General features: G+C 35.8%; 1 protein-coding gene across 5 annotated transcripts in view; it reads right to left on the minus strand.

Moving 5' to 3' along the window:
- The window catches only part of fhod1 (formin homology 2 domain containing 1), a 202,520-nt gene that overhangs the window by 58,110 nt on the left and 131,947 nt on the right, over window positions 1-12,463 (minus strand). For all 5 annotated transcript variants that reach the window (XM_051931675.1, XM_028809357.2, XM_028809353.2 and 2 more), the window contains one exon: window positions 8,272-8,415. In XM_051931675.1, the coding sequence (XP_051787635.1) occupies window positions 8,272-8,415 (144 nt within the window). The remainder of the gene's footprint in view (window positions 1-8,271; window positions 8,416-12,463) is intronic.

Genomic DNA, 12,463 nt, shown 5'->3' on the forward strand with positions numbered 1-12,463 from the left:
GCTCAACATCGTTATGATGAAGATGATCAGGTAAAAACTTGGTGAAGGCTTAAATAAACTATGTTGCTTAAACTGTAATTTGGTTAAGTTGAAAGAGCTTCCTTTTCAGTGAAAACAGAGTCACGAAAAGCTATACAACACCAACTTACTCATTCTCACTGGCCACACAAAATAGTTAGACATCTAGTTTAACACATCATCCCTGAATTCAGTACTTCCAGGAGAATGTCAAATCCAATTTTAGAACTTGGAAACTGTGGATTTCAAAATATAGTAAAAACTGAAAAATTATAGGATTTGCCAAGGAGGATTTTTTTGTTCTTCACAGCTTAGGAATTGAAATATTTCTTGCAGGAAAATTGTCTAATTCTGAAACTCGTTTTAATAATTTTATTTTCAAAAACCAGAATTCTACTCAGTCGAAACAAATAACTTAATGGATACAACTATTTGAATGCAAAACAGAAACACGAATAAACAAAAAAACAAAACAAAACAAGGTTCGACCCCCATCCAAGCTAAAGAGACGAGCAAAAAAAATCTAAACATCTAAATAAATATGATAAAATGAATAATAATATGAACATCAATCAAAGGTTCAGCATGTTTACCTAAAATGATAATGAATACATGCCATTATATAAAAAAAAAAAACTTTTGAAAATATCCTTTAAGGGAGAATTAGATTTTTTCTAATTTGAGATATTATAGCACATCACTTACACTGAGTTATAGAAAGTGGGTTGGAATTACTCCAGTCAAGCAAGATAAGTCTACGTGCTAGTAGTGTAGTACAATAGATTACAATAGATTTACCCCTGTGCATTTTAATGCCTTCCGGGAATGTACCAAATATTGCTGTTAATGAATTACAAGTGATTGTGACACCAAGGATCTTTGAGAGGTATGTATTTTTGTCCAGGATGATGTCCATTTATTGCATTCCCAAAGCATATGGCCTAGTGAAGCTCAAGCTAGATGGCAGCCCTCACAGATTGGGTCTTGCCCCGGGTAAATTCTGGAGAATTTTAGACAAGATAAATGTGATCAATGGAAGACCACTAGTTGAATTATTGAATGTATGGCGCATATAGAACTAGGGTGTATTCTGTGCATGGCTGAGTTACACTCCTTTTCTGAGATGCTAAGTGAAATGTCCCTTTCCCAGCATTCCCTGTTGAAATGCTCTCCTGATCTTCATCAAGACTAACAGTAATGGGCGTGGAGATCGATATGGGTGTCAGATGTAGCAAGTTCAATAGGTTTATTTAAAAAAAAAATTCTAATTAGCATATAGGAAAAGTATGTAGCTGGAAAGTTACATTTGCAGCATATCTCTTCATAAAAGGTACCGGTAAATACACTGTCTATATAAAGATCACTAGGTGTTTTAATCTAAAGAATTTTCCAAATATTAAACACTGAGTAGACTGAGAAGGTGGAACAGGTGGTTATGATGTACAGAAGCAACAAATAAGAGCTTTTCTACCTTAAAATATGGAACCAATGCAGAACACATTTCAAGTTATTGGTGGGTGACTGGACTGATGGTAAGTTGACAATAGTTACTACTGAATTGAGAACAAAGCAAGGCATACAAGGAATATCTACAACAGGATTTGCTCTGCACTGCAAGCCATGACAGTGCTGATTTGAGAATTTCTGCCAGTTTCCAAGATTTTAATGCATGAGTTTTGTTTCAGCTAGGGTTCCTCTTCTAGCAGAATTTCAAATTCTTGTTTAATGTTGTTCTGTTCAATATTTTATCTATATGCATCTTTATGTTCCATGTGTTTTGTGGACCCAAGAGACATGACCAGCAGCCCATCAATGCCAGGGGCTGCCCTCAGCCCTATAAAGATGAGGGCTCCTCACAGTTACTGGGAGTTCATTGGAATGAGCTAGGGAGTCTGCGAGTGTTTTTTTGTGTGTCTGCGTATACTTATTGCGTTTTCTGGATTTCTGACCTTGTGTTTTTTTTTGTTTTTAATTTTGACCTTGTCTTTGAATATCGTATTAGGAGTTTTGCTCGCCTTGGATTGCCTTTGCTGGCAACTCCTTTTTGTGCAACATGGAGCTTCATGTTATATCAGAGCATGTTCATCAAGAATACATTTTCTATTTTATAAATATTCTACATGGCCCTCTGTGTTACTAGCAAGTGCTTTTGATTTGATTTCCCTGTTTAGTGTGCATTTTTGGAACTTTTCGGAATAAAACATGCTTTGGGACTTTTGAGCGGCACACTAGTATGAACACTTGTTGCCCAGTAGGTAAAACTGAGAGTTAGTTACTGCCATGCCACCTTCTGCTTTAGATCTTTCTGATGTACTGCTGTTTTAAATTCCAGATGAATGATATTATAATTGAGTGTAACTGTCTAAAGATTGATTTTTTTATGTATATAGGGATACTCTGGAATAGACAGAGCAGCACAGGGAGAATATTCATTTTGACAGAATTAATTTTCCCTACTAAGGTGAGATAGAGGGTGTATCATCTATTATCGGTACCTGGGTCCTCTCCAAAAATATCTGTAAAATAATCCATTTCACCTGACTATGTACTTTTAATCCTAACTCTTTCCATAATGCCTTGCTAGGACATGATAACTCTGTAGCAAACTCCTCCTCAAATGTGCACTGCATCAATACTTTAATAACCAACCTCAGTTCATGTAAAAAATCAAGACAGTGTGGCATAAATGCAAATAAATTACCATTTCACCTCGAGATGTGCACTTTAGTAAAACTATAAAAACAGACTACAGATTAAATAAAAAATCCGCACAAAGTGGCATTAATATGAATAACTTAATAACCATTTCAAACAGCCATAATGGTCCGACAATTCAGTTCTGCTCTGCCGAGACCTTAATTATGGCCTTATTAAATGTTAAGAGTATTAATCAACAAGGTTTTCCATCAACGCTCTTATTAGTGATAGGAATTTCGACTGTATTAAAGTAAGTGAACCGTAGCTTAGTTCTGATGGTGTGGCTGTATTAATCAAATTTGTACCTCTGAATTACAGCTGTAATCATGCGGTTCGCCAAGGTAAGAAAGGCCGTGGTTTAGCAAATATTTATTTGAGTCGGCTAAAGTGTAAAGATGCTAGGTTTGGTACGTTTGTGTCTATTGAGTACCTTGCCATTGTTATTCAAGGAGTTTCTCAGTCTCTAGTATTGTCTGCATATAGACCTCCTAAATATAATGCGTCTTTCTTTGAGGAATTCTAAGATTTAGTGTCATTATAATGACTAATCATGACAGGTTCCTAATTGTTGGCGATAATCAGAGAGCCCAGAAGCAAAAGAATTCATGAACCTCCTGTACTCTTTTGATCTCAGCCAGTACATTACTCAGCCAACACATAAACGGTTAAAACGATTAAAAGTTGATGTGAGGTAAATCATGGATATCTGTTTATCTGACCATTTTCTCTTACTATTTAATATAGAAATACTGATAGATAAAATTAATGAGAAGCATAGTTAAAAAACACTTGATTTGTCTGCAGCATCAAAGTTTACAAACATTTTAAGCAACCAGTTCAAACTGTCATTTGTAGTGCTTACTACAATAGTGATAATAATGTAAATAGTAAGGGCGTAAATTTTAATGTTAAAGTACAGAAGTACAGAAACTACACTCGTTGAAGTAGTAAATGACCTGTGGGTAAATGCAGACACAGGCCGTTTATCTGTTCTCATCCTCCTAGATCTGATTGCCACATTTGATACCATTGATCACAATATTCTTATAAATCGCCTTAGTCAGTGGATGGGCCTCTCTGGTAATGTCTTAAATCGGTTTGAGTCTTACTTAACAGGTAGAAAATTCTTTGTTAGTTGTGGTAATTATACTTCGATGACACATGATATTCTATATGGTGTTCCACAAAGACCTATCCTGGGTCCACTGCTCTTTTCAATCTACATGCTTCCATTAAGTCAGATTATCTCCAGGCATAACATAAGCTACCACAGCTATACTTATCAATAGTGCCTGATAACAACCCAGACCCTCTTGGTTCACTGACCCAATGTCTTTCTTGTGTTTCTAAGTGAATGAGTAGTAATTTTCTCAAACTAAATAAGGAGGGAACAGAAATCTTAGTGATTGGCAAAAATTAATAGAATGAAGATATTACAAATAAACTTTATTCATTAGGCTTAAAAGGCAAGACAGAGGTAAATAATTTAGGGGTAATTATTGACTCTGACCTCAATTTTAAATCACATATTAAATCATATCACTAGCACAGAATTATTTTACTTAAGAAATATAGCAAAAATTAGATCTCTTATAATTTTGCAAGATACTGAAAAATTAGTTCACGCTTTTGTTTTTAGCCAACTAGATTACTGTAACGCACTCATCTCAGGACTATCCAAAAAAAAGACATCAGTCGATTGCAACTAGTGCAGAATGCAGCTGCCAGAATCTTAACTAGGAAAAGAAAATCTGAGCACATCTCTCCAGTTTTGATGTCACTACACTGGTTACCCATGCCATTTAGAATTGACTTTAAAATACTGCTTATGGTTTACAAAGCCTTAAATAATCTCACTTCATCCCATATTTTAGGAATGCCTCTCACCTTACACTCTAAATCATACTCTTAGATCTTCAAATAAGTGTCTGCTTATAATTCCAAATGCTAAACTTAATGAAGTGGTGAGGCAGCCTTCTGCTGTTGTGCACCTAAAATCTGGAATAGCTTACCGATAGAAATTTGTCAGGCTAATAAAGGTGGAGCACTTTAAAAAAAACTGCTAAAAACGCATTATTTTAATATGGCTTTCTTATAGCTTCATTTTAGTGTAACCCTGATATTCTGTATATGCATTTAATTATTTTTATCATGGCTCCACAACCCCATATTAACCCCTAATTTTTCTGCTATTCTTTTTCTGGGTTTCTGTGGTGGCAATCTGCACCACCACCACCTGAACAGGACACCATGAAGTCCCTTTTGATGGACTGAAGGCCAGATGACCACATGACCATCATCATGTAATTCTTACATGTGAAGCCTGAAAACCATGAGGACTAATTTAGATCATTTATGTTGGGTAGCATGCCCTGTGGAGGCTGGGCAATCTCGTGGCCTTGGAACCCCTCAAGGTTTTGCTTTTTTTTCTCTCCAGCCCAAAGGTGGTTTTTTTTTGGTTTTATTTTTTTCTGTCCTCCTGGCCACCGGACCATACTTTATTCTTTGTTACTTAGTATTGCCTAATCTTGTTTTTATATTTTTTCTTTTTTCTTTCATCATCTTGTAAAGCAGTTTGAACTACATCATTTGTATGAAAACATGCTATATAAATAAACGTTTTTTGATTTTATCCATACTACTCCCAAAATTCTAGTGGAAGAGATCTTCATATTTGCTTGTAAAGATTCTTTTAGAAAATGTTAATTTCATGTCTTCCCAGAATATATAGCCTAATGAAGCTTGGTTTAATGTCTCAGCACATCTTCAACAACCATATTGCTTCTTTTTAATTAAAATTCAACTGATTCAAAAACTAAACTCTACTTGTAGGTAGAAAAGTTTCAAAACAATGGGTATAACACTCAACAACTCTGAAATGTAACAGTCTCAGTCCAAACACAATGAGAAATAACAACTGGAACTAAATACATATTTCATGTGAATATGTCAAACCTAATTGGCACTAAGGTTAAAATACCCACAGCTAAAGAACACAGTTTACTAGGACAATTCAGACTAGACGGAAAACACACTGAAAAAAAAGTATGAAGATGAAATGAAATTAGTACAGCTGGAAAAAGAAAAACATCTCCAACTGTACCAAATCTTGTGCCTTAGGATGATGTGTTGCTAGCATATTTAGTAAACCTTCTTGTGCAGTATGGGGATGTAGGGGACCAGAGCCTAACCTGGCAGACATTGGCACAAGGCAAGTACCAATTTAGACAAGATACCAGGCCATCACAGAGCATACTGTAGCCAGTTTACAGTTGTCAGATAAGATTGTGTTCAAAATAATAGCAGTCAGACATCACTAACCTGATCAATCACTGTTTTTGGTAGAAATTATATTTCTATGTGGCAAATTTACTAGTAGGTGTAGTAGAGCAATAGAAAGCAAACAGACCCAACATTCATTACATGCTGCTGATTCTGTGCAATTGAATCATCAACTGAATGGGCATGTTCAAAATACTAGCAGTGTGTAGGTCATTCATTCTGAGAAAAAACAGGTGTCAATTGTGGCCCTTATTTAAGGAAGGAAGGCAGCAAATGTACATTTCTCTTCGAAAATCTTAGTAAAATGGGTCATTGCAGACATTGTTCAGAAGAACAGCGTACATTGATTAAAAAGTTGATGGGAGAGGGGAAAACATATAAAGAAGCACTGAAAATGATAGGCTGCTCAGCTAAAATAATCGCAAATGTTTTAAAATGGTAACCAAAACCTGAAAGATGTGGAAGAAAAAAGAAAACTACTAATCGAATAGACTGAAGAATTGCCAAAATGGCAAAGACTCAGCAAACAATCAGCTCCAGGAAGATCAAAGAAGGTCTAAAGTTACCTGTGAGTACTGTTACAATTAGAAGACAGCAATGTGAAGCCAAGCTAACAGCAACAACCCAATGTAAAGTCCCAAGTAAGAAAAAAACTCAACATGTGCTGAAGAGGTTACAATTTGACAAAGAACACATTGACTAGCCTACAGAGAAATGGTGCAACATTTTGTGGGCTAATGAAAGCAAAATTGTTCTTCTTGGGTCTAGGGGCCACAGATAGTTTGTCAGGAAACCCCCAAACACTGAATTCAAGCCGCAGTACATTGTGATGTTTCTCATACTATGGTGTTGGGCCGATTTATCACATACCTGGGATCATGGATCAGTCTGAATACCTCAAAATACTCAGAGGTCATTTGCCTTATGCCGAAAAGGAAATGCCCTTCAAATGGGTGTTTCAACAGGACAATGACCCCAAACACACCAATAAACGAGCAACATCTTGGTTCCAGACCAACAAGATTGACCTTATGGAGTGGCCAGCCCAATCCCAGGACCTTAATCCAATAGAATACTTGTGGGGTGACATCAAAAATGCTGTTTTTGAGGCAAAACCAAGAAATGCAAAAGAATTTTGGAATGTAGTCCAATCATCCTGGGCTGGAATATCGGTACACAGGTGCCAGAAGATGGTCGACTCCATGCAACACAGATGTGCAACAGTTCTCAGAACAGTGGTTATACAACTAAATATTAGTTCAGTGATTCAAAGGAAAGCAAAATCTTGAAACATTTTCAGTTTATACAGTGAATATTTGAGTTTGTAAAGAAGAATGCAGACAATGTTATTTATTTTTTTTTTTAAGAGCCTAATATTCACAAAAACACAAATTTGATAAATTTTCTTCATGCTTTGATTTGGAATAGAATGTGCAGTGTTCCCAATGCATTTGCGTGTATGGAAATAAAAGCTATTACTGTATTAGGATTTTGAGCTTTACTCGCTTTTTTAAACACACTGCTGTTACTCTGAGCACTGACACAGACCTTCTCGAAACCTGCATTTATCAAACTCATTAATAATAATAATAATAATACTACATTTTATTTATATAGCGCCTTTCCCATGCTCAAGGCGCTTAAAATACAGTGAAATAATGTATGACCATAATACAGAATAACCATCCATCTTTCTAGCAGCAGAAGAACGTACATGTTATATACCAAAAATATCACTCCCTCGTGCCAATGTTTAACAGAGTTCAAACTTTAAGGTACAAGGAAGTAAATAAATAAAAAAAAGAATCTTGGACTGATACATTATACGGGTATTGCCCCTAGCCTTGCATGCAGGGTAAGACTTTACGGTAACAGCATAATAGAATATAGAACCCATACATTCTTATTTTTCCTTTTTCTTTATTTGTTAAAAATCTTACTACTCCATAGGTAATACCATATCTGAATAAGCAAAATTAATAACCATTTTAGGTTATGTGACATTAGCCCCAGAAAACAGGTATGTATTTTCACTAAACTAAGAATAGTATTCTTGCAAACAGTGGGCGATACAATTAGGCCAATGTGACAAATCATCATAGATTCCTTCAACATACTAGCAGAGCTAGCCATACTCTAGAATTGATTAACTCTTGCTCTGGAATTTATCCACCTAGGAGCTAAACAAAAACAACAAAATATTTCTACAGAGATTGCAAGAATGATAGTTAATTTCTCAAATGCATGTTACCTGCAAGGATTTCAATTTTTTACCTCATAAATAGTGAACTGATGCTTCAAATCCGGGTCTGCTCCTTTACCTCTGAGATGTCGCTGAATGATAGCTTCCATGTCTTGTTTTTCCAGACAGTCTGTAACATCATAGAAAGAATCCTGGTCTGGGAGGACAGCCAGAGTCTGCTCATGACAAGTGAGAAAAGGGGTTATATTATAATTTTATAATACTACTTGCTTTGTGTTTCCAAATATCACACTTGTTAAGCACATTTAAGTTTTACTAAGAATTAGCAGTGTTTCCAAATGTGTCCCAGGGGTACCACACAAACTAAAGCTGCTGGATACAAATGTTAACATTTTGAGACAGTCATTGTTTATCCTACAACAAAAGCAAATCAAATGGTGAACAAGATGTTTATGTTGATTTTTTATATATAATATATATTTATTATATATATATATATATATATATATATATATTTATTATATATATATATATATATATATATTTATTATATATATATATATATATTTATTATATATATATATATATATATTATATATATATATATATATATATATATATATATATATATTATATAAATATAATATATATATATATATATATATATATATATATATATATATATATATATATATATATATATATATATATATATATATATATATATATATATTATATATACACACACACACACATATACATTATACACACAAACACATACAGTCGACCCTTGATATACGACCGGCCTGACATGCGAACAACTTGCTTTATGACCAACATTTTGCGTTACGACCCGAATGCGGTCACGTGTATCCGCTTGTGTGATTGTAAACAAACAGCCGAGAGCGTTTGTAAGCTTCAGTCGGAGCCCAGATACATGCGTTTGTGGACGTAATTTCGGTCAGTGCAGTGCTTTATATAATTTATTTCGATAATTGCCAAGGAAGGAAGCGAAGGTAACAAAGGTAAATAAAGCGATCACAATTGAAACGAAGAAGGAAATTGTGTGGAAATACAAGAGTAGCGTTTGTGTGACCTATCTCGCTAATATGTACAGCATGTCGAAATCCATCATCGACAATTTTACAAAGAAAATATTTGTATAAGGAAACTCCTTCCAAACAATAACCACCTTCCATTTCATTCTCCTCCTCCTTCCTTCCTGCAAGCCAAAGATGTCAACTTAATTGGTGAGTACAGTATGAAATTGTTGTTTCTGGTAGGCTAGGCACTTATAACTTTTTGGTTAGTACATTAGAAAAAGTATTGGTGTTTTTGGTAAATTATGCACATTATACAACCCTTTTCTATTAAAAAAAAGTTAAGTAAGTGTTGCTGTGGGCGGTTCGGAACACATTAAGGGCATTTCCATTATTTCAAATTGGGAAAAATAGTCTTGACTTACAACCAACTTGAGTTACAACCAGCCCTCGTGAACGAATTGAGTTCGTAAGTCAAAGGTCCACTGTACATACATACTAGGGGGCTTCGTTCACCAACCCCCCGTGTTTGGTTTTCCGGATACACACTTAATACTCGACATTAATATGACAATCAAATCTTTTTAGCAAATAGAGGTTATATGGTACAATCATTGAATTATCGATCATCACAATTTTTCCATCTTCTTTCCGTGATAAGTGTGTGTCTTGGGCGATAATCTGGAAAGCCAGCCTTAATCATAACTTGTTTGAACGAAAGCTTTTGGAAATTTTTTTAAACACTTTCTTTCGAGTCTCAACATGCTGAATCTTTTAAATGAGGTCTGTGAGACATGTGTTTAATGACTTCGTACCATAATTCATGATAGGTTTCTCTGTTTGGAATTTCAGCACAGACAAAGCAATCTACATCAGCAGTTAATACATTTTTTGCAAAGTAACCAATAAATGCATGTGCGGTAAACCCCGTTTTTGAAATTTGATAGTGTAAATGTATGCTCGGATTTGACCAAACACCGTTTCAAGTTCTTTCAATAAAATTAAGACTTTCTGATAAAACAATCTACTTACGAAAGTCGGAAAATCCTGAGCCGATGTAGCCAGTGGCATTGTTTTCAAGAATCTCTGGATTTCTGGCCATTGTGGATTGCACGTCATTGTAATAGATAAGTCTGGCTGACCGATAGTTCTGGATATTGCCATTGCATCATTATATAATTGTTGCAATGCCCTTGGACTACCTTGATATGATGATGGTAATATTACTGCTTTACCTATTTTGAACTTGTCTGAACTATTGATTTGAATTTTGAACGTGATCAATGAGACCTTGCATATGTTCCGTTCTAAGTTTTGCTTGATTCAATTTAATGAAGAGACGATTAGCTTCGACTTTTAGATACGCATTAATAATGTAATATTGTGTTATTCGTTTTCCTGAATTTGTGTGTTTCATATTATATGACCATCCTGTTTCTCCATCTGGGAAAAGCAAAGGAAAGAGTAATGGATCGGAATGTGATGGATTATTAGACAGAAATGTCGATTCATATTTTGCCTTTTGATAAACATGAATATCTACTCTGTTTTTGATACAGTAATCCCTCCTCCATCGCGGGGGTTGCATTCCAGAGCCACCCGCGAAATAAGAAAATCCGCAAAGTAGAAACCATGTGTTTATATGGTTAATTTTTATATTGTCATGCTTGGGTCACAGATTTGCGCAGAAACACAGGAGGTTGTAGAGAGACAGGAACGTTATTCAAACACTGCAAACAAACATTTGTCTCTTTTTCAAAAGTTTAAACTGTGCTCCATGACAAGACAGAGATGACAGTTCTGTCTCACAATTAAAAGAATGCAAACATATCCTCCTCTTCAAAGGAGTGCGCGTCAGGAGCACAGGCTGTCAGAAACAGAGGAAAGCAAAAAAATCAATAGGGCGAGAGACAGAGAGAGAGAGAGACAGAGAAAAACAAAACAGTGAAAAATCAATACGTGCCCTTTGAGCTTTTAAGTATGTGAAGCACCGTGCAGCATGTCGCTTCACGAAGCAGCTGCACACAGAAGGTAGCAACATGAAGATAATCTTTCAGCATTTTTAGACGAGCGTCCGTATTGTCTAAGTGTGCAAACAGCCCCCCTGCTCACATCCCCTATGTCAGGATCAGAGAAAGTCAGCGCAAGAGAGACAGAGAAAAGTAAGTTGGGTAGCTTCTCAGCCATCTGCCAATAGCGTCCCTTGTATGAAATCAACTGGGCAAACCAACTGAGGAAGCATGTACCAGAAATTAAAAGACCCATTGTCCTCAGAAATCCGTGAACCAGCAAAAAATCCGCGATATATATTAAAATATACTTACATATAAAATCCGCGATAGAGTGAAGCCGCGAAAGGCGAAGCGCGATATAGCGAGGGATCACTGTATTTCCGTCTTTTGAAACTATTATCGCTGATAATTTGTCACATTTTGGTTTATTATACTGTATATGCCTGCGGTGGGTTGGCACCCTGCCCAGGATTGGTTCCCTGCCTTGTGCCCTGTGTTGGCTGGGATTGGCTCCAGCAGACCCCCGTGACCCTGTGTTCGGATTCAGCGGGTTGGATAATGGATGGATGGATACTGTATATGCGTGCGCAGCCTTTCTGATTCATATAGAAATCCAAGAAAACTTCTTTGTCCATGTTTTGCAGATAAATTTCGTGTAAAATGCAATACTTTTGGACATATGGATTTGTCACCATTATTGGCTGTATAATTTCTAATATGTCCGATCGTTTAACTCTTTCGATTCTATCTTGCATCACTTCTCCATGATCATAAATATACACCTGACCGAATTGTGGTTTCTTCAAAATTAAACTTGTCATTGCTTTAATTGTTGCTGGACCACAGATTCTCATAGCGTAAGGTCCATTCTTGTGTAAATCTACGTTTTGAGCATTGAATGATGCGAATGTGAAAAGATTATTGTAGACTTGGATATTTTGCCTGTAGTGTTTGTGGATTTCACTTCCCCCAAACATCTTTTGAATTCCACTGTTTTCATTATGTCTCACCTGCTCTGCATGTGTTTGCCCCCCTTGTTTTTTAACCTCTTTATGAGGTTTTACTTTGTTTTCTACTCTTTCTCTTATTTCTGACCTCACTTTGTCCTGCTTTTTTCCCCTCCAATTACACCTGGTCCGTGGTGATTATTTTCCCTTTTTTCGAGTAATAATTTCTGTTTGCACTATTGCGATCGTTACTATCTTTTTTTT

This window comes from Erpetoichthys calabaricus, chromosome 9 (genome assembly GCF_900747795.2).
Source record: "Erpetoichthys calabaricus chromosome 9, fErpCal1.3, whole genome shotgun sequence".
Lineage (NCBI taxonomy): Eukaryota > Metazoa > Chordata > Cladistia > Polypteriformes > Polypteridae > Erpetoichthys > Erpetoichthys calabaricus.